The sequence below is a fragment of the Typha latifolia genome, chromosome 8 (assembly GCF_019914945.1).
Source record: "Typha latifolia isolate L0001 chromosome 8, TyphaL0001v2, whole genome shotgun sequence".
In the NCBI taxonomy this organism is placed as follows: Eukaryota; Viridiplantae; Streptophyta; class Magnoliopsida; order Poales; family Typhaceae; genus Typha; species Typha latifolia.
Genome location: NC_133093.1, coordinates 7,684,669 through 7,707,467, shown reverse-complemented (window position 1 = coordinate 7,707,467; position 22,799 = coordinate 7,684,669). Strand labels below are relative to the sequence as shown.

Here is a 22,799-nt window from a genome sequence, read left to right as displayed (position 1 = left end):
CAAAACACTAGACATTGTCAATGTATAAAGTAAAACACATTTAAACATATAGACATGTTATTTATTTCCAGTTAACTCTTGAGTTCCCAAAACATGCTATCTACCATCTTAGCTTCTCTGGGTACAATAATATGTCTATGAAAACTTCTCACTCTTTGGTTTCTTTATAATCATTTTCCTTTCCAATTGCATCCTCTTTTGATATCTAATCATTAACTGCGTTCTAATGTCATCTACTGTTGTGAAGATTGGCTTATTACTGACATATTTTAAGATGACATTAAATACTTCACTTATGTTATTTATAAGAGGGTTTCTTCCGTGCAATAGAATTAATTCTTTATCAATCAATTTGACGAAGATCTAATGGTTATGATCTTTAAGGGTATAATAGGAATGAAAGATATTACCGGTTTAGTAGATAATTTTTTTTAGATATATCATTTTGCACATTATTTTTTAACAATTATATTATCTTAATATTTTATTAAGTAAAAGGCATATATATCATTAATTGAGAGTAATGTATATATATCAAAATAAGGGTATTGATGTCTTTTATAATTAACTCGATGAAAATTTAATTACATTTTATCTTTTTGATTATTTTTTATTATTTACATATATCTCCCAATAGTTTAAGATTGATTTAAATTAAATTTTAATAAATAGAGATAGAGAATTATATTTAAATTGAAGTTTATCTCCAAATAATCAAATTTAAATTATTTAATATTAAATGATATCTCCTATAATTAAGGCATAATTATATTTAAGAGAGAAATTTTAACGGAAGAAAAAAAAACGTGTAGAGCGCTTTTTCTGTACCGTAAAGTTAATTGTTTATCAATCACTTTGATGAAAATCTAATGGTTAAGATCTTCAAGGGTATAACAAGAAAATTGGGAAGTTAGGCACACGCAATTAATCTTCTTAACTAATATACTTTTTTTTCTTACGTAATGTGGTTTTGGAACCGGTACCAGGTATGAAAACTGGCTATTATAGCCGTTGGATTAAGATTATAATTTTTAAAGGTGCATTGAAGTATTTGCCTATTTATAATTCTATCACACTTATTTCTAAGGCTTTACCTAGATCTAGCCCAGTAGGCAGGGTTATCAACCAATTGTAGGCATCTTGGTTGTGAGACTTCAAGTCATCCAGTTTTTTGAAGTTTATTTGTTGTATAGGTTGATGCAGCTACTTACATCACATTATTTTATTATTTCCCTTTGGATAACTTTTAAAAATTTATATATATATATATATATATGTGTTTAGCATAATATATGTGCTCTATTCTAGGCATATGCTCTTCAAAATTCTACACCAGACCCTGTAATAATAGAAAAAATATATTTAATTCTTCATTCTTATCAAGTGGAGATAGATAATTATATAAAGTACACATTTTATCTATCTGGGATAAAAAAAATTAACAACTATTAGCTACTTATATAGCTAATAGATACATCTAATTATTCTCTACAACATGTAATAGTTGCCCACTATATGGTCTTTTCAAATGACAAGTATTTAACCCAATTGTAGGTCTACATTTATCAAAAAATTATGCGTCATACATAATAAAAAAATCATCTAGACAATGGTTACACATCCACAGTAGGTCTATCAATTTGTAACATGATCTTGCTTCTACGATTTTGTTTTCCTAGCACTTCACAATAATCTCATAACTTCCTATATTGCTCCATATGACTTCCTTCTATTTTCTGTAAAGCATTTTTTTTGCTCTATAAACTTGTATTCTTAATACATTTAACATTCTGTCTCCTCTAATTGTCTTCTTCATATAATTAACTTTCTAATATAGATTGTCAATTAGTTGCTCCAAATATTTTTTGAAAGCTACGTACTTATTGTTGCTGTATTTTTATAGACTTTTCTACGTGAATAAGGACTTTTGAGATTTTTAATTTGATAAGTAAAGCTATCTCTTGTATATAACAGCCACTCTAGAAGACTCAGTTTTAATAAATATATAAAACTACAACCTACAAACGGTGAAGGTAATAAAAAAGTAAAGAAAACACTAGCATCATATTTTTAATTGTCATCTGATGATATGCTTATAGGAACCCTATTCATATAATAAACTACCAAAAGACTGCGTAAAACCACCAAAAGCTGCATATGTTTTCCAGGACCCATTTAGTTGAGTGTAGCAAACCTAATACTGACAGATTTATACTGGGTTAATTTTGACACCTTTCCACCTATAAAATTTCCAAGCAGTTCCTTGATGGAGATGGTCACCCCTAGGAATCTTTCTCCTATACATGGTTGACTTTCGTTAGCATATTCATGAACTAGCTTCCGCTCCATGGAGTCATCTCACCTTTGAATGGTTGCTTTATCACTAGCAAATTTTAATGGAAATACTAGGTGATGACAGAATGATGTTGACGATAAGTGCTGATGTTGATAAAAATGTTGGAGTAATCACTCATCTAATTTAGGACCATTGTTGTCCAGGTTCAATCAGTGACATTAGATAACTGGACTGATGATGAAATTGAGTCCATGGTAGGGGTTGGTGGGAACTCTTATGCCAATGCAATCTATGAGGCCTTTCTTCCAGAAGAATTTTTCTAAGCCTAATCCAGACTCAAGTTATGAGGAACTGGCAAATTTTATCAGGTAAATGTTAATTGGCATATCATTATTCTCTCAAAAAAGAAATAGAGCGAGTTGTCATGCACATCCACTCTTACAATCTTCTAGGTCAGAGTACGAACTGTAGGAATTTCTGAAGCCAAGTTTACGGTTAGTTCCCTCAAAGAACTCCTTCCAATCTTGTAATGGCGGTAGTTGTGGTTCACGGAGCAAGATTACAGTAAGATACTACTATATATCAATAACTTCCTAGTTCTATACTGTTGGATGTTTCAGAAGTCTTATATACATTCTATGTGCTCTGTTGTAACTCGCATGAAAACATTGCTGTAGAGTGCTAGGTTGAGTCTCATGTCTTCCTTTTTTTTTCACTATAATCATTCGGTAGGTCGACATAATCATTCTATTATAACTGGTTCCCAAGCAGGAATGGTGGAGTTCATTGGAATTCTTAAGGTTAAAGTGCTAAAAGGAACTGAACTAACTATCAGTGGCGTGCGAAGTAGTGATCCTTGTATCGTTTTGACTCTCGTGCAACAAGTAATTTTCTGTCTATTTGAATTGACCTATAAAGTGTTTCAAAAACTGTGCTTTTCAGTCAATCCTGAGACAAAATTTAATGGAAAAAAAGAGAGGAAATTTGCAGCATTTTGATGCTGAAGCTGCGTTGCTTTCTTCGTTTCTTTGGATAATATGTTCTTTTTCAGATTATGTTCTGCATTCCTGAGTTTGACAAGATCCAATTTGCAGAGAGTACAAACTACCGTCATCAAGAGCAATTTAAATCCTGCTTGGAATGACGAGCTCAAACTATCAGTTCCTCAACCTCTAAACTTAAAGTTCAGACCTCTTTTCATTGGAAGGTATATATATATATATATATATGTTGTTTCTTGTTTGCTAGATTGGTGGATTATTAAATGCTTGTCATGGAACCTACAACAGTAGATTCTGCCACCATATTTCATTATGAGAAACCATATATACATAAGAAGCCGCAAGAACAATAAGATCTTCTTGATTGAGTTCTGGCACTTGTCCTGCAATTCCACTGTCAACTTTCTCTCACGAGGATCGAACACTTCCATATCTCTAGCTTACGCAATATTAGTTACGAACAGCAGTAGTTGCTCTAGTTTCTCTCTCTAATCAGCAAGTGTTTGATTATGATGTGCTCTCAGCTGACGATTTTAATGGATGAAGCTGAGGTCGATCTCCGGCCGATGGTCGGAACAGTACTCTGACCTTCTTGCAGACATGCAGATTGGCAAATGACTGCAATCAAAAGACAATGCCCTATGCCCTCGCAAAAGATGGCACAATTAACATTGTTGGAACTGGAATGGATCCCTCTAGCACGGGCTAGCTAGCCCCATTTTTCAGTCATTGTTTAAATAGTTTGAACTAGGCTAATAACACTTCGTGTTTGATTATAAACTTGCATATATTTTACAAGAATTTTTATCTGAGGATATATCTTCAAAGTTAGAGCGGGAGTTTGTGGCAGACTGCAAAGTAAAATTAAAATAAATAATTTGGCAGAATCAAATATTATCTTGATTTATAGTGCAAAGCACCCATCATAAATGAACTGTATAATTAATAAACCAAAATCTCATTTAAGATGATATTAGACGAAAACATTATTATTTATATTCTCTCATCTTTCTCATTCTATTTGGTTATTAAACATAATTAGGAGATTTCTAACCAAGTTATCAAGCTCAGCCACAGCTTTAAACTCAAATCCACAATTTCTTTTTACTATTTACTATGATAATTAATAAAAGAAAATTATAAATAACAATTTATAGTTCATCTATACTTTTTTTTTTAAAAAAATCTAATGGTATAGAAAGTGAAAGCCAAGTTATTCCATTCAAATAATACGTTTTACTTTTTTTTAATTTGTAAAAACTAATTTATAATATCTCTCTTTTATTTTAGAAAATAGACTCATATTGTACAAGTAAACCCAGAATATCGATTTACCATTTATTCACCACTTCTCTCAAAAACAAAACAAACGCTTGCAAGATTACAATTTAGTTTTTCAGAAGCTTAGATTAAATTTTATTCGGTTAGAAATTATACAATTTGTTTCTATGAATTTCGTTAAGTTATATATAAAAAGAGCTTTATTCATCCAAGCCGACCAAATTTTGCTTCCATTTTCCATTTTAATTGAGGTTAAAATTATTTTCTAGATCTGTTCAAGTTCTTAAAAAGAAAAACATGGACTTTATAAAGAGAATATGAAGCAGAGCAGAAGGAAGGGGGTTTGAATCGAATGCTCAGTGGAAGGAGAAGTCGTTTGATTGGTGAGAGAGGCTCACGGTGATCAATCCATCACCACTGCCCACACCTATTTCATCAAAATCATCATAGCAATTCTCAATCCAAACTTTGCCCTAACTTCATCCTTTCTCTTCGAATCGAAAACAAAAACATCAACAAAGTTTGAAGAACAGATCATCAAGAAGAATCATAGCTTTTCCAATGTACCCAACCTATGAAAAGCAAAAGAAAGATCCGAGATTTCAACCAGAAATTACGATAAAACAAGAAGAAAAAAAAAAAAAAGAAGAATCCAAGTTTCAAGAAAGAGAAAAAGGGCTTCAGTGTGTGTAACAACAAGATTCAGATCATCGGCACGCTCACTGAAATCCGCTAAGATCTCTGAGAGATCAATCATCATAAGCCGCCGCTAAGATCTAATACCACACAAAAACAAAGAAGATTGATGGATAAAAGAGGCTAGGGTTTAGGGTTTGAAGAAATTTGGGAACGAATAGGACGCAAGGCAAAGTACTGAGTGAGAGTGGGTAGTGATGCGGGCGAGGCATTATATAGAGTAGTTTTACCAGTGGAACGGCGGCGTTAGGGTTAGGGTTAGGGTTAGGGTTTAAATGATGCAAAGTTTGAAACCCTGTGTGTGAACTAATCTTGGCCGTCCAATAGAACTGATATTTTTTATAAGGTTTCCTTCTTTCTTTCTTTCTTTTTTTAACAAGAAGTCACTGCTCACTAGAATGTGCTATAAAATAGTTGAGTTTGGATCCAACCCTTGCAAGATCCAAATGCTAAATGGGTTCTCTAGGTTTGGCTCTTGTACGACCTATCGTGGGATCAAGACTATTTCGATGCGGGTTGATATGTGGGGATCGATTTAGGTAATTATTGGATATGTGTTAACGTATTGATTGCACTAACCCAAATGAAATCCGAGGATAGTAAAATTTGATTAATAAGTATGTTGCTAATGAAAACATGCTTTAGATGATGTTTTATAATGAGTCATATTAAATTTAAAATAAAATTTGAGTCAAAGTACATCAGATGCCCATGTATATCTTTACAATTTTTCAATAAAATTAAATTAACTAAAGTAGACAAATTGTTAATTTACTTTAGCATAGAAAGGCAAATGGTTGCAAATAGGTGTGGTCTCAAAGAGTAGCTTTTTGTGCAAAAAGCCTAATTATTATTTAGTTTTATGTATTCTAAGATGCAGTATTTATAGGATTAAATAAGAAATCAATGTAAATAAAAATCTTGCATCTTCTTTAAATGAGAAATTAAAGGTTGAGAGAATTTATTTTGAGGTCCACTTAGGGGCTGTTTGGTTGGAGGATTTTATAAATGTTGGTTTAATAAATATAGTGTCTAATCTAAAAACCATTATTTTGTTTTATATTATTTTGACCTATCTCTCTTCTACTAATTTAACTGAAATTTGATTTTCTATATATATATAATACAAATTAATAGATAATTACTAATTTACTTTAATTATTTTGTTTGATATATTAAATTTAAAAAGTTGTATTTTAAAAAAGTGGGTAGACTCGTATGTAGTTTTTTAGCACCTATTTCATCCATAAAAGATTGTATCTACTATAAGTTGACCTATCTCTCTTCTACTAATTTAACTGAAATTTGATTTTTTTTTTAGTTGAGAATATAATTACAGTCTTTTGGTTCCAATGTTTTGAAAGGCTGCTGTGGGTGGCGAGCAGTTACCCCATTGTGCGGCTGACAAAACGATTTAGTATTTTTAATATAAATATATATATATATATATATAATACAAATGAATAGATAATTACTAATTTACTTTAATTAATTTCTTCATCAGATAATTACTTCAATTAATTACTTCAACAGACAATTAATTCAATTAATTATTTCAACATATAATTACTTCAACCGACACTGACCAACTTCAATTAGGAAATAAGAAGTTAAGAACTAACATATTAAGACAAAATTAATCAATGGAAAATAAAAATTAAAAAAATCATTTATATTTAGTGTGAGAGACTAATAAAGTAAGACTATGAGAGAGGGAGTGAGAAAGAGAGGGAGTGAGAGAGAGAGGGGCTGTGGAGTATCGTCCGTTGTGGGAGAGAAACTGAGAAAGTGGGAGAGATTGCCACCCGCTGCCGCCAGCCGCTCGCGACTTCGCTGTGGGAGAGACTAGTCACTACATTCGTTGTCACCGTTTGTGGAAGGAATTTTTTTAGGGTTCGTCGGTGTGTGAGAGAGAGAGGAGTGATTGTGTTGGGTTTTTTTACTTATATGTTAGTTATTAAACCCGATCCACTAAAAAATCTGATTGGCTAATCTATCAGCTTAAATTATTGGCTGGCCGAAGCACTAGCTCGCTTAGGGACCCTGCCAAGGCGTCCCCCCACCATTCGCTAGCGTATTTTGGCTTAGCGGGGCGGCCGGTGCGCCGCCCTACTAAGCCAAAATCCAAGTGGATGCTAAAAGATTGTATCTACCCTAGGTTGACCTATCTCTCTTCTACTAATTTAACTGAAATTTGATTTTCTATATATATAATACAAATTAATAGATAATTACTAATTTACTTTAATTATTTTGTTTGATATATTAAATTTAAAAAGTTGTATTTTAAAAAAGTGGGTAGACTCGTATGTAGTTTTTTAGCACCTATTTCATCCATAAAAGATTGTATCTACCATAAGTTGACCTATCTCTCTTCTACTAATTTAACTGAAATTTGATTTTTTTTTTAGTTGAGAATACAATTACAGTCTTTTGGTTCTAATGTTTTGAAAGGCTGCTGTGGGTGGCGAGCAGTTACCCCATTGTGCGGGTGACAAGACGATTTAGTATTTTTAATATAAATAAATATATATATATATATAATACAAATGAATAGATAATTACTAATTTACTTTAATTAATTTCTTCAACAGATAATTACTTCAATTAATTACTTCAAATGACTGTGCGAGGCAGAGTAGTCAAATGGGTGGTAAGTAAGGGTAGTTAAGTAAATTTACATCTTTAGGTAATAAATCTTAATATTTTACTCTAACTATAAAGGGATAAAAAAGTAATTTTAGGGCTTATGTAAACCACGTCTAAGGGGTTGTAGCATTTCAAAAGTATAGGAGGGGTATTTGTACGCTTTTATAATGCAGGGGGTAAAATGATACAGGGTTAAAGTACAATGGGGCAAAATATAATTAAGCCTATTATTATTGATTCAATATATATATATATGCGCTTTTTAGAGCTCACTATAAGTAATGTACCAATAATTCAAATAATTCATATATAATCTTTGTCACAAAACTTCGAGCTCTTATCGCCAACAAGTGCTTCTCTCGTTATTCCACAGGTGATCGAAGAGGTGTAAAAGAAGTTTGTAATAGATTGCCAAAGCTTATGTTTGTAACAACCTATCCTTAAAAAAAAATTAATCTTTGCATGGGCACGACCTAGCCGGCCAATGTGTGTGTGTGGGGGGGGGGGGGAGCGGGGGGGGTGCCATGCATGGGGAATCTTTGCATAGGGCACAGCGTGAGGGGGTGTCACGCACCCCCTTGCGTCGCCATAGCTAGTTGGCTGTGGCGGGCCCCAGCGCCGCCGCAGCCACCGCCCCTTTCTCTCTCCCTCTATATCTCTCTTTCTCTCGCTCTCTCTCTCTCTCTCTCTCTCTCTCTCTCTCTCTCTCTCTCTCTCTCTCTTTCTCTATTTCTTGCCTCGGGCTCGGGCTCGCCGGAGCCGAGCCGTCGGCGAGAGGCTGGACACTGGATGGCCACCAGTGACCAGTGCCCTCCCCATCGGCCCAGGTCTACAAACCCCCTCCCTCACCTTCTCTCTTTCTTCTCTTCCTCTTCTCTTCTTCTTCTTCTTCTTCTTCTTCTTCTTCTTCTTCTTCTTCTTCTTCTTCTTCTTCTTCTTCTTTCTTCTTATATCTTATTTCTTCTTCCTTTCTCCTTTCTTTTCCCTCAGCTCCCATACTCTCTTCTTCTTCTTCTTCTTTCTTCTTATATCTTATTTCTTCTTCCTTTCTCCTTTCTTTTCCCTCAGCTCCCATACTCTCTTCTTCTTCTTCTTCTTCTTCTTATTATTATTATTATATGCATACTTATGCTATAGATGATATATAGAGATGATGAGAGATGATTATACTGTTATAATATTATGTCCAGTTGATCTATAGCATAAGTATGCATATAATAGATTAGCATGAGTATGCATGTGTTGATTACATAATCGGAGACTATATTATATTATTTTTCTCTTGATTCTTGTTCTACCTAAATTTCTATTATGCATTGATTTGTTATCGTACTAAATATATGCATATGATCTGTCATTTAGAAGGAAAGCATGAAATGTGATTGATAGGATAGTTGATAAAAAACGTGATGATACCCGAGTGGACGCGAGGGTTAGGACGCGCTTGGTGGATGATTGATCGCTCGACATAGTCGCGATCCTATTGGCCTTACGTTCGATGTCGTTAGTCTGTGTGCGCAGCAGACATTCAGACACATGTCGTTCGCTATGGCATATGTGACGAGTTATCCTCACAAGATTTCTATCAGCTAGAAGGATACCCGGTCTGGATGGATGTTGATACCCTTAGCATATGGCAGGGAATTGTTATATTTGAGATACTCCTTGCGGATGACAGAGTATGCAAGGAGCCTTCGGGCATGATGTTGAGACTGGGTACCGGGTGTTAACTGTGCACAGTGGTCTAATATGATGATGACATATAGAGCTGACATTGATGACTGAGATGTTGAAAAATGCATATAATTTCATTATCATTTGATTACCTGGTTATCGAGTGGTCAATATACATCATATATAGTTGTATTTGATATCATAACATCGTCATGGTCAGCATGCATCATGTGTCATATTTGAGAGAGAGTTATGATGATAGTATAACATGAATATTTATTTATTTATTGTCGAGGATTATACAATTTATCAGTCATGACATGTTATCTATTTTTCTTTTATATATTATTGATGAAACATTTATATACTCATTCATGAAATGATTATCTTTCTGATTCATATTATCCAGTACATGATTTACTCTCTGTTTGGCATCACTGATTCGGGGTAAGGTCTATTCACTTAGCCTTTTACTCTTGACTCTCTTATTTCTTTTCTAATCCTCTCAGATATGTGATACGTGATAGCGATTTGAGATATCTTGAGGAGATATTTTAGAGCGAGGATGAGGTGAGCTATAGACGTGAGATGGTATAGAAGATAGTTTGATCGTATATTGAGTTGTACCATTATTTAATATTTATATTTTATTGTATCAGACGATGATTTGTATAATACATGTCAGATTATAGTGTATTTGTGTATCAGTTATTTAGTTGTATTTTGATGATTTGTTGTGGCCTGTTTGGGTCCTGTCAGATTATGTAGTGGTCTAGTGTATATTATTGTGGGGCTTGGATATTCATATGTTAATAAATTTATTTGGTTGATAGTATGATTTATTTGATGTTAGATTATGTGAGCATGGATATATTAATAGGTAGTATTTGATGATGTCATGATTGTATATGCATAGGAGTGTATCTGTGCGTGACGGGTCCCGCTAGTCCTGTCACGTGACACGTGCGCGCGTGGGCGTGCACGTGCCAGTGCCGGACGGGGGCGTTACAATGTTGAATTTGAATGGCACATATTTTGTCGACATGTTGGAAGTCAGAGCAACCATTGTTAATAACGTAAGAAAATAATAACGAGGTATTAATTAACAAATATTTTTAGCATAATTCGCTCTATATTTAGTGTAATTTATTGTTGTTAATAACGTAATTCTTGGTTGTATCTAGTAACATAATATTTGCATTTAATAACACATGTAGTATGTTGTATATAATCGCACAACCCGTTGTATTTTTTATATATATATATATTAGTATTTATTTCTCTTATTTTCAAAATAAATTTTAGAAGTTATTTTGCACTATGGTGCACCATTCTAAAGAAAGAAAAAAAAAACACGAAGAGAAACAAATTGGCTTTAGAGGCCTTGTTAACTGGAGCTCAGCTCATATGAGCATAAATTTTTTATTAGTGAATTAAAGTCGAGGAGGTATTAGAAGTCAACAGTACTTACTATCTTAATGAGCAAATTCTATTCTCATTCCAAAAGGAAGAAGTTTCAAAAGACTGGTGATCCATCCATGGTCCTTGTGTTTTTCCTCAAACAACATATGGGTGGAGGAAAGCAGAATAAAGGCCATGGAGGAAGAGGAGAAGATAGAAAAAGAGAATAATAGAAGATAAGACGAGGAGATAATAATAATAATAATAATAATAATAATAATAATAATAATAATAATATGAGGAAGAGAACAATAGGAAGTTAGTGAATATGAGAATGAGAGAGAACAATATAGATATTATAAGTGCTCTTCGACAGATATTCTATTGTAGATAGGGCCTTATTTGCTTTTAGTTTAGAGACTCTTTCTGAACTGATTCAGAGACTCTTAATCTAGTTTAGTAATTAAATATTTTTTTTTATCTAAGTAAATTTATTTTTAAAAAAATTAAAACTAAGAAATGAGATTAACTAATCGAGTTTAGAACTTAGCCTTAAACTAAACAACTGTGATGGCTAGATAGAACAAGTATAATCTATGTTTTCTCCCATCTAATATGCAACAATAGTCTTGCATGGTCTTCAACTCTCTCACATGAGGATTGATTGATATGGAGTTGAAGCTACTAAAGTGTGAGTTTTCATTTGCATTTACTAAGTTGTACATAGCGTTTTTACTTATTTAATATAGGCTGATATTCTATCATTAATTTCAATAACTTTCACTGCTATCGCATATCAATATTTAAAAAAAGGTTTTAAATCAGTTTCTATACTTATGATTAAAATAAAACTGTTGATTTTTTTTTTGTCAAAATTAATAGATTTTTTTGTCAAAATTAATAGAGCGCCAAATTATCAAAATACTCCTTCATGTTTATTAGTCAAAATAGATAAGTTTATGATTTGATATTTTTTAATCAAATATTTGTCTTGTTCTTAGATGTGATATAACTAAAAAATACTTATATATAAGAAGAAGAGCACTTTTTGTCCATAAAAAATAAAAAATGGAGAGAATTCAAGCCTTTATTCAAAATTTTAAAATCTTTTGGGCGCACTTCATTAATTTAGATGAAAAAACTAACAGTATCACTTTAGTCATAACTATAGAAACTGATTTAAGACATATTTTAAATTACAAGAAGGTAAAATAATTTTAAATATAAGTACAAAAAAATAAAATATATTTAATTTATAAATCTGTAAATATAATATAGTCGTCATAAATGATCCAGGAGAGAAAAAGAGAAGATATATACTGGAAGATCATATTTGTGGAGAATAAAAATGTTGCATTGCATATCATATTTGTCTATCATTGCCCTAACTTTAAAATGGCAAAACAAGGTTACAAATCCAAACTAGCACCTTTTAGGATTATCAAAATGGATGGAAAGGAGAAGGTACTCATTTGAAGAATTGAATCAGTACTTTTATATTATGATGAAAGGAAAAGAAAATATTGATTGTTTGTAATATTACATTTTGTGTTACAAGGTGTCATTAAAGAAGATGATGAAAGCTGGACATGCACAAACATTAACAAGTAACAAACGAGTAGATTATAAGCATTCTTGAATTCCTTCCAACCTCTATCGAAGAAGAGTCCCAAAAGATAAAGTTCGGAATTTAAGATAATAACGTCACGTTGAAGATTATGTTCCGTTTTATACTAATTAAATCTTCAATTGTATGTTCGGAAGTGACTTCGAATGTAATCTTTAAGTTATCTATCTATTTTATCTATTCTCAAAACTTTAACTTATATAAGTATAACAGAAGTAGATCTAAGGTAGCCAACCACTACCAAAATATAGCAATAATGTAATTCTTTAAATAATAGATTATTCCTATGATATATTTCATAGTATAATATGTTGATAAATAACATAATCAACTTTATAGCATATAAAGATTATGTCTACCAATTTTAATGCACTTATCCACTTCATCGTTGAACAACATAATACTTGAATAAGTAACGTTATTTTGCGGAACATAAATCAAGGATCAATTTTTTAGGCTTTCGAATATATTGTTTGTCATGAGCGACTTTTGCCTAGTCTGATGCGGCATGGAGAGGTTCCAACGTGTTGTTAAGCTCCAAACCCCCTCACCCCCACGTGACGCTCACGGGGAGGGGTAAGCCCTGCATGGCTGAGTTCGGTTGTTACACTCTACAACTTTGTTTAACTCAGTTTTACTCGCTAAAGCCAGCAATTCATTATTTTTAATTGATCTCTAATCTTAGTAGCCCTCGATATTGTCCTTTCCTCTAGATGATCCTTAAGACAAAGTTTGATGCGTTGGAGATGAGATGGACCTTTTATTGGTGAAAGTATATTATAACTCCAAGAACTTCTTTTCAAAAGTAATCACCAACCTCATAGGTTAATAAGATAAAGCTAAATCAAAAGTAAATTTGGATTCCTAAAATTCTAGATTACAAATGCACTTCGAACGGGTACAGACTGCATTCGAACACCCAAAAACTGGTCTTAAAATTTTCAAACGATGAGGGTACGTTCGAATGCCCAACAAATGCTTTTAGAAGTTTGAAACGCTCTTCAAACGCTACGACTTGAAAGCTTCAAAACTCGAAATTCTTTAATGTGAACTTTATCAAAACTTGTAGAAATGCTCGTATAAATTAATAAAAATACTTAGAGTAATTTATATATATTTGCCAATACTAAAAAACCTAACAGATATTAAATGAATTAGGACTTGTTTATTTGTTTAAGATTCCATAATAACTGGTGCAAATCCTAATAACATGTCTAGCCCACTTAAGTCTACCTTATTTAATCTGTTTAATAAATAAGTCTTGCTAGTATTTAATATTGCAACTAAAATATAAATGAATCATGTTTTTGTTTGTAACAAATATGCGTAGAAATTTTATATATGGAACAATTCGATTTGCTCACATTAGCCTATCGGATCTAATAAAAAGAGATAATTCTATTTAAACACTTTAAAATATTGTTTGTTTTCACGTATATTTCTAATTATATATATATATAGATCCCTTAAATTATTAAAAATCTTTTCAATTTTTTTTCTTTATTATCTTTTCATTCATAAATTATCAAGCATCTCTATGTATGTAGAGTTGTATCTACGGGTAAAAACGAGTCGGATTAACTCTGACTTGATCTGATTCGGATATTCTACTCGACAAAATACGGGTAATAATTTTAAAAAAACACGAATACAATTTAGGATACAAGTATATGTAAGATATAATTTTTAGGTACGAATACGAATATCAAATATATGTTTAATCGCAAAATTTTTGAATGAGTTATATTTTTTAGTTTGCTTATTTAAGTAGAGAAAATTGATATTGCTACTAAAAATGTATTATATTTTATTTTCAGATATTGATTTTGCTAAAATATCTCATCATTCTCTCTTATTTTTTAAATCTCTCAGTCATCTTTTTCACTTACTTTCTTCACCGTCATGTCGCCTTTCCTCATCTTGCTCGCTCGCTCTATTTCTTCTCCTTTTCTTCTTTTCTTTTTGGAGTAGAACCGAAGAAGACGGAGATATTTTAGATATTATAATAAAATATTTTCTTTAGTAGTATCTAAGTTAATTTAGAATCTTAAATAAATAAAAAAAAAGGGGTCAAATTATAAAATTTTTAAAGATGGAATGTGTATCATAAAATAGACAAATTATAGGTTGTTATTTTGTAAAAAAAACACTTAATAGTTAATAATCTTAGGGGGCAAGGTCAAATTAATATATAAATAGATATTATTAAATATGTTCTACAAGATGAAAAAACTTCATGTAATGATAACAAAAGTACAGATCCAAACTACAATAAAGCATTCTTTCTAACAAAAAGAGAAACCAAAATCCTCACACAATCCAAAGCCCTCATGAACTCCTGTCTTGTCAAGTTGTAAGGCCAGGACTCTTGAAATCTACCAGTCAACAGCATAAAGGCAAAGTAAAGCCACAGAGAGAGAGAGAGAGAGAGAGAGAGAGGAAAGACCTCATCTCAACTCCTCCACAAAAATCTCCATCACCCACTAAAAATCCCATAAAATAAAAAAGAAAATCCAACCTTTCTTGATCCTATTAGTCCTATTGGTCCAAAGCTCCGATGATGGACTTCAGAGACAAAAAAATATAACCACAACTAAGAGCCAAAAAGACAACTCCTTTCCCTTTCTTTATCTCTCTTCCCTCTCTCTACACCTACTGTATGTGTGTGTGAAAGCATTAAAGAAAGACCCATTTCCACTTGTTCTCTTTTGCTCCGAACTTTTGTTTACTCCTCTCTTTCAAGGATTTTGCCTTTTGGGTCTCTCTCTTTTTCCCAAAAGGAGATGTTCTCCGGTTTGATCCACCGGCAAGAAGCTTCGATTCCTTCCGCAGAGGAGGCCCATGGGCCAAGCCTCGTCCTCACCGCCGATCCCAAGCCCCGCCTCCGGTGGACGGCGGATCTCCATGAGCGCTTCGTTGATGCCGTCGCGCAGCTCGGAGGACCAGAAAGTTTGTAGCTTTTAACCCCCTCCTTTGTGTTCTTTGTTGCTGTAATCTAAGACAACCAGTGAAATGGCTGGTTTTCTGAAGAGGGTTTTCTTTATTTGTGATGATGTTACTTGATTCTGTCTTAAATTTGGTAGCTTTGGGTTGTTGTCGGAGACTTTAATGCTTCTTATCTGGATTTCCTTGAGAATTTACCTTTTTTTCTTTCTTTTGTACTAGATTTTACTTCTTGCCCATTGGATGGTGCTTTAGCTGTTGCTTTGTGGTAACTTGTCATTCCAATTCTTTTTTCCATCATTCCTGTTATATATTACATCACAAAGGTGTACCTTTTCTCAAGTGGAGTCATTAATGCAGTTTCTATTCTTAAAATTGTGGGAACCCCACGTTCTAGTCAATGAAATGTATCTTTGCTGATGCCCCTGATATATCCTGGTGTTTATTACCTGCATTATTTATTAATTTTTTATCTTTAATTGTGCTCAGTTGTTTTATTATTTGTACAAGATATTGCATTTATCTCAGTCTCCTGGGGTTGATCACCTCGAGTTTTTCCTCTTCATACTTTGCACAGAACTTCTACAGGAATTAAATGCAAAAAATTGTGCTTAAATTTTTCTATCATGGTTTCTATATTCAACAGTAGCAAGCTGGAAATGTGTGATGCCTACATGATCTGTTAATCAATGATCACATATTCACATGGTTGATAGAAGAAAGATCAACATGTCAAAACTGATGCCATGTTAGATAACTGGTTAACCTAAAAAGCTTAAGATGTAAGATTTCAATCAAATAATGTGTGTCATACCTTTAAGATTCTAGTGATATTTGTAGATAGTATTTGCGATCTTGCTGCATACTTGCATTGTGGCCTTCCCTGAAAGATGAGTGGTCTGAAAAAGGAGGTTATGACTTAATTCACTCCTATCGCTATGTATTCAGCAAGTTGGAATTTGACATTGATGTTTAGTACAACCATGTGGATCCTCCTTACTCTCTGTGGTTTAAAAGTCCATACATTACTCAAAAAATTGAAGGAACATGTGTTTGATCCCATTTTGTGTGTGTCTTAGTGTATTCCTATTTGCAAGTTTTTATATCAGGTGTTTCATAGAGCATGTATTGTTGCACTGTGGTAGATGCAAACATGATAAATGATTAAAGATCAAGGAAGGGCATCTCGTGCTAGTAGTTACATGTACATTGTGGTCCAACGTATTTGATAGTTCCATGGAGCTAGGTATATTCTTGTTCTCATTAATTATCTTAAGAATAAAATTATTGAAGTGCCCATTGTTTCCCATTTCATCTTCTAGAATATGTATATGAATGTGATTATGATGCCACGTCTTTAACATATATCTCTTTTCTATTATGATCTCTCTCCGAGATCCTTGAACAACAAATTTTGAATGTTAATACCTAGAATTTGCTCTCAAAAGTTAATCTAATTGTGCGAATTTGAAACTTTGATCATTTTATTTGTACCTGAGGACATTGTTTACTTTTCCAACAGAAGCAACGCCAAAGACCATCATGCGAACAATGGGTGTAAAGGGTCTCACTCTTTTTCATCTGAAGAGTCATCTTCAGGTATCTATGCTTGCATAGTTGTACAGCCTCCTTTGCAATCTAATTGATGTCTTAAACATATTGATTCGATTGACCTACTGTTTGGCTAAACGCTTTTTCATGCGATAGCACTTTATTTTTCCCAGAAATACAGATTAGGCAAGCAATCTGGCAAAGAGATGACTGATCAATCCAAAGATGGTAAGTTTAGCATACTTCACTTCCCATTGTTAATTTAATTTATGTTTGCAATGCATGCTTTTCTGTACCAGCTTCTGAGATCTTGGTGAAACCTCCATTGATAAGATTTAGTAAACTATGGTGTGGCAAGCTAAAATAACAACTTCCTATACATTTGACTGTCCTATGTAGAATGTTCAGAGGCTTAACAAATTGCACCCATGCTAATTTGGTGCCTTCCTTTTAGTTGAATCTTATAAACCTATATAATAATCTAATAACATTTACAGAATTAGGTAACTTGTTCTGTTGTCTAACGGACCGTCTACAAAGCTAAATTCTAAAAGGCTGACACAAATTTGCTGCAAATCATCCATCTATCTTGCACTAGAGGAACTTTTGGACCCTCAATTGTTAGTGTTATCTTCTCCTTATAGTAACCAAGAATGGCAAATAAGAACTGGATATGAATATTGGAGGTTCTTTTGGATGCTCATGTTCTGTCTGGCAAGCAGTGACTTTCCTGAGTGTCTGTAATTCAACTGAAAAAAAATAAAAATACAAGCTATCACCTATAAATTTTATCACCTATCAATGATCATTTGGTGCATTTCAAAGTAAACTATATAAGATCATATGATTCTTTTTTTCTCTGATTGTTTTTCGTTTAAATTTGATCTGATATCATTTCGTTAACACAAAAACTGCTACCTACCGGGTTGGAGGCTTGGCCTAATGTTTTCCTTTTAAACCGGAATAAAGAATTATTTTCTTTAAAATTGTGCGATAAAGAGAGATTAAAAATATTGAGCATTACATGATCTTTCCTTATTGGTCTGCTTCCTGAAATCTCAGCTACCTATCTTCTAGAAGCACAAAGCGCCGGTGCTTTGTCTCCAAAAGTTCCTGCTCCTGATCCTAATGAGTAAGATAAGAGTCCTAGTCTCCTTGATAATCTATCTTTTGATTATTTTGTACTATTTGGATATGGTTTAGCAACTCAGAGACCAGAAAACCACTAACATGGTGCACTACTCTGCTTCTAGAGGTCAAGAGGTCAAAGAGGCACTGAGAGCACAAATGGAAGTGCAGCGAAGATTGCATGAACAAGTGGAGGTAACCCCTTTACATCTCCTATATCCTTTTGATTCTTTCTTCCTTCTCTCATTTATGTCCTTTTTTGTCACCTAACTAGCGTCTTCTAGCTGATGTAGAATGTCCATATTCTTTCTTTCCCAACAACAATCTTTTCTTTTTTGTTTCAGAACTAAAATTTTTTGCACGTTCTTCCGTTACCTTAGATGTTGAAAGAGGTTATCTTGTCCTCTTGTTGACATCATATTCTGTTCCCCATGCACAAGGAACGACTTATTCAGTGGTTTTATCTAGTTTCTTTAATGAAGCATGACATCTATTCCCTTTCCTCTGAAAATGACAGTGATAGAATGTTTATTACGGGATTTAATTGGGGTGATTTCACTAACATTGACTTCTCTGGATCAGGAAGATATTTCGGAATTGTTGCATTTACTCCAATAGATATTTTGATCTACTGAGAGATTTAATCTGTAAATTAAACTCACCTTGTTATTTCCATGCCATTTATGTCATTCTAATTTGTATGATGAGGAGACAAACTTTTTATACTTTACATTAATGAATGCAGATGATTTGGAATATTAATAGTGCAGTTCATCTTGCTTAACTGCTTTGTTTTCTGTATCAGGTTCAGAAGCACGTGCAGATTCGAATGGAAGCATACCGCAAGTACATTGATTCTTTATTAGAGAAGGCATGTAAAATCGCCTCAGAGCAAATTGCATCAAGTGGTTTCAACATCGCTGAGCACGACCTTCCAGACCCATCAACTGGTGTCACATGCTCGTCATCTGATCCCTTGAGCCCGTCTGTCTTTCACCAGCTATCTATGGGATCAATCAGTTTGCACAGTCCAGGGGGCAAAACTTCATCAGCTATAGAAAGCCAGTTCTTCTTCCAGAAGCCATCTGAATTAAAGCGGAAACTGTGCTAAAATATCGTTTTGTTTTGAAAAGACCTTTAGGGACACCTTTCTGCTGGAAGTTGAAGCAATTTGAAGGTGAAAAGTCTTCTGATGAGAATCGGGGGAAAGTTGCTTAATCCTGTACCATCTCTTTGCCCATGTCGACGTCCTTTGTTTCAGTAAATGAGGATCTTTAACTTATTTTCTTTTACTCAATATTCACACGGACATACACGGATTCGAGTCAGAGAAACAGCCTAGCCTTTCTGGTAATTAAAGTAAGGTTCTTATGCTTATTTTCGTTATCTGCTCATGTTATTTGGTGCTCCACTTTATAGTCTCAGTTGTATGGATATAATCTTCACTTAGATAGATACTACTAGTGGTTAACTTGATGTTTGGTGGGTATAATGGCATCTGACATTGAGCTAGGGAATTGAAGCTCTAAGTTGCAAATGATTGATTGCAAAGTTGGTAGCTTTCTTTCAATGAGATGGACGCAAATTCTGGCTTTTTAATGTCATGTCTTCATTCTACAGGGTATAACTATGTAGGAATAGGGTTTCATTGGCTCTCCTAAGTAGTTGATCGTTCCTGAGTACCTTGAGCTTGGCCAACTCCTAAAACATGCTCGTTAACTTATTTGTTATTTTTTATGTACCACATCTAAGGGTGTAATGGAGCAGAGCTTGAGTGAGCTAGGCCCAGCGCGACTCGGCTTAATAGGTATTTTTACCTGGCTAGAGCTTGATTCGAGCTAGGGAAACTCAGTTTGGCTCAACTCGAGCCCAGCTCGATGAGGCTTGAGTCGGACTGGGGAGATGTCTTTGTCTTCCGGGACGTGGATGCTAGAGTTTGGATTTCTTCTAATGGCTCCGCAGTGGTGACATTAAAATAAATCATAATTGACCTTGGTCGATGGTGAAGATGCCTTGATCAATTGAAAGATGCCTTGATCAATTGAAAGATGCCTCAGTGGCTAGTGCCTTGGTGGTGAAGATGGAGATGCCTTTTGAGTTTTCACGGAGAAGGTTTGGGGACCGAAAGGAGATATTTAGTAGATATCTAGTCGCCGAACTAAAGAGGGTCTCAGTGGAGAGGTTTGGGCTAGAGTGACCTAAGAGATGGAGAGTGGAGAGGTTTTCGGTGGAGTCTACTTTATGCTAGAGAGGATTTGGGCTTGAGCCGAGCTCGAGCAAATCAGACTCATTTAGAGCGAGTCAAGCTTGAGTTAGGCTCTTACCGAGCTGAACCCGCGAGCCTTATGAGCCACGGACTTTTTTGACAGCCCTAACCACATCCACATGCTTGTTTAGGCTATCAACTTGGATGCATATAGTTTACGGATATATTCATGGTATGCTATTATGTATATTCAATGGCTATGAATCTATGATTACATTCATTATGATCATGAGTAAGTAATCAGCGACCAGAAGGCCTTCTTTGATAGACTCATTTGCTGGGAAAATTGGATGAAGCAGGCATAAGAATGAATAAATCTTTTGGAAAAAAAAAATAGAATGAAAAAAGGAAGAATAAAAGATAATCAAAGTGCTAAAGATGATTATTATATGTGGTACATGTAATTGGACTCCTGGAAACCCTATCTTTACAATGCTTCACTTCCCCTTAAAACTAGATCCAGATACAAAGTATTATAATCATCTTGTGAATTCTTTTGGCTCATTTTGAGAATCTGGAACACCATTATAGTTAGGTTTTAGCAAAGTGTTAATAGTTAGGTTGTGATAACTCAGCTTTTGTTGTAGGCATCCCTTGGACCAGCACGAATCCCTAAGCAAACCTAGTTTAGATCAAGGTGTTCTTGTGAGCAGGTGAACTTTTTTTCCCTTACTATTATTGCTTGATATGATGTGCTAGGTTATACTTTGAAATAATTACATATAATATGGTAGACTGAATATTATAGTTACACATGTTGATTTAATAGTTGGTATGATCATTTTTGCCATAATTGCTATGCATTTTCATTAGCATATTATTATATGATAGCACATATGAGCTTAACTATATTACATAATATCATGCCACTAGCACTATGAATGGTGTAGCCTCTACATTTAAGTTGTGCATACAAATTTGTATGCATTGATTAGCATGATCCAACTTGATGCACACTTTATTCACCCTCATCAAGACTACTCAACATGCCTAACACTAAGCCCACCGGTTATCACCATACTCGTCTGACATAAACACCTCCAAACGAGGGCAAACCCTAGTGGTAGAATTACTTGCATATTGCCCGACAAACATCCAACTGCTTATTTGTCATCACTGACTAAGGATTTCAGTTGTAGGCGCATCATCATGAGTTAGTATCGCACCTATATGCTACCCACCCAAGCCCTCAGCTCAATGTCATTGAATCACCTGTGTAAAAAAATGATGCACCGCCGTTCAAGGACACCCTCATCTTGCATCATCAAGTATCGCTAGCTCTATGTTATTTTATTTTTCAATTTCTAACTTAAATACCTCAAAAGGTTGACTCTCATTAGTTGACAAAATAATCATCTATCATTCCATGAATAACATGCTTGATTGCTTGGGGTTTACAAACTAAGACATCAAGCATTGTCTTACAATATAATAATATAATATAATTCGCCAACCCTTTATCCTAAGCTAGAAATTATTGTTATAATAATTTAGCTGTTTAGATACTCATGCATTTTTTATACTAGGTGTACTCATATTTATGTTATTTTGCTAGTTATAGTGCTATTTGTTAAGCGTTAGTCTGATATATATTTGAGTAGACTGATTTTACCTTCTTATGATTTATATTTTGTAAAAAAAATTTCCCTTATTGTACCTTCTTTTCTACATGCACTTTTGTATTTGGAACTCTACCTATATTGTTGTATTATAGATGAATTTGTTGCGGCCTGTGCACATCTCTTTCATTTCTGTTATTTTAGTCTTATCTAATATTAATCATATATTGCTAACCCTCCTAGCCTCCCACGTGAATCTCATGTACATACAACCTCACGCGAGAGGCACGTGTCTGCTTGAGAATGTTTCAACAATGATATGCTGGAGGGTTTTAAAATTGCTAACAATAATCACATCTATCATCTCATATTTGCTGATGATATTTTAATCTTTACTAAGCCAAATACCATAAATTGTGATGTTTTTAATTCGGCGTTGGATAAATGTTGTTTACTTAGAAACCAACAAGCTAACTGGGGCAAGTCTATTATTTTTTTTATCTTCCTAATTGAATTCAGGGCTCTCTTTAGCTAATAACCTTAATATATGTCAGGGTCTTATACCTTCCTGTATTTGAGTATCCAATTCCAACCCACCAAACTAAAGGTTAGACTGTTCAATTTTGTCCTTTGTTGAGTCAAAAAATGAATTGATACGTAGAAGAAGTCACTCTTTTCTTAAGCTTGAAGAATTGGCATCCATAAATCCATTGAGGATGGGCATTCT

General features: G+C 33.8%; 1 protein-coding gene, 2 non-coding genes and 1 pseudogene across 3 annotated transcripts; 2 read left to right on the top strand and 2 right to left on the bottom strand.

The window, feature by feature from the left end:
• The first annotated feature begins 2,396 nt into the window (after positions 1-2,396).
• LOC140793759 (probable ADP-ribosylation factor GTPase-activating protein AGD13) lies at positions 2,397-3,884 on the top strand (annotated as a pseudogene).
• A 1,045-nt stretch (positions 3,885-4,929) lies between these two features.
• On the bottom strand, positions 4,930-5,032 carry LOC140794532 (small nucleolar RNA Z152/R70/R12). The gene has a single exon (XR_012110146.1). It is a non-coding gene; the product is annotated as a small nucleolar RNA Z152/R70/R12 (small nucleolar RNA).
• Positions 5,033-5,253: 221 nt separating this feature from the next.
• On the bottom strand, positions 5,254-5,344 carry LOC140794531 (small nucleolar RNA R11/Z151). Its single transcript, XR_012110145.1, has one exon. It is a non-coding gene; the product is annotated as a small nucleolar RNA R11/Z151 (small nucleolar RNA).
• Positions 5,345-15,023: 9,679 nt separating this feature from the next.
• On the top strand, positions 15,024-19,633 carry LOC140793899 (protein PHR1-LIKE 2-like). Its single transcript, XM_073145668.1, has 6 exons — positions 15,024-15,574; positions 17,091-17,167; positions 17,293-17,347; positions 18,182-18,251; positions 18,373-18,442; positions 19,053-19,633. Exons 1-6 carry the CDS (start codon positions 15,409-15,411, stop codon positions 19,356-19,358), a joined length of 744 nt encoding a protein of 247 aa, XP_073001769.1. The 5' UTR covers positions 15,024-15,408; the 3' UTR covers positions 19,359-19,633.
• The last annotated feature ends 3,166 nt before the right edge of the window (positions 19,634-22,799 follow it).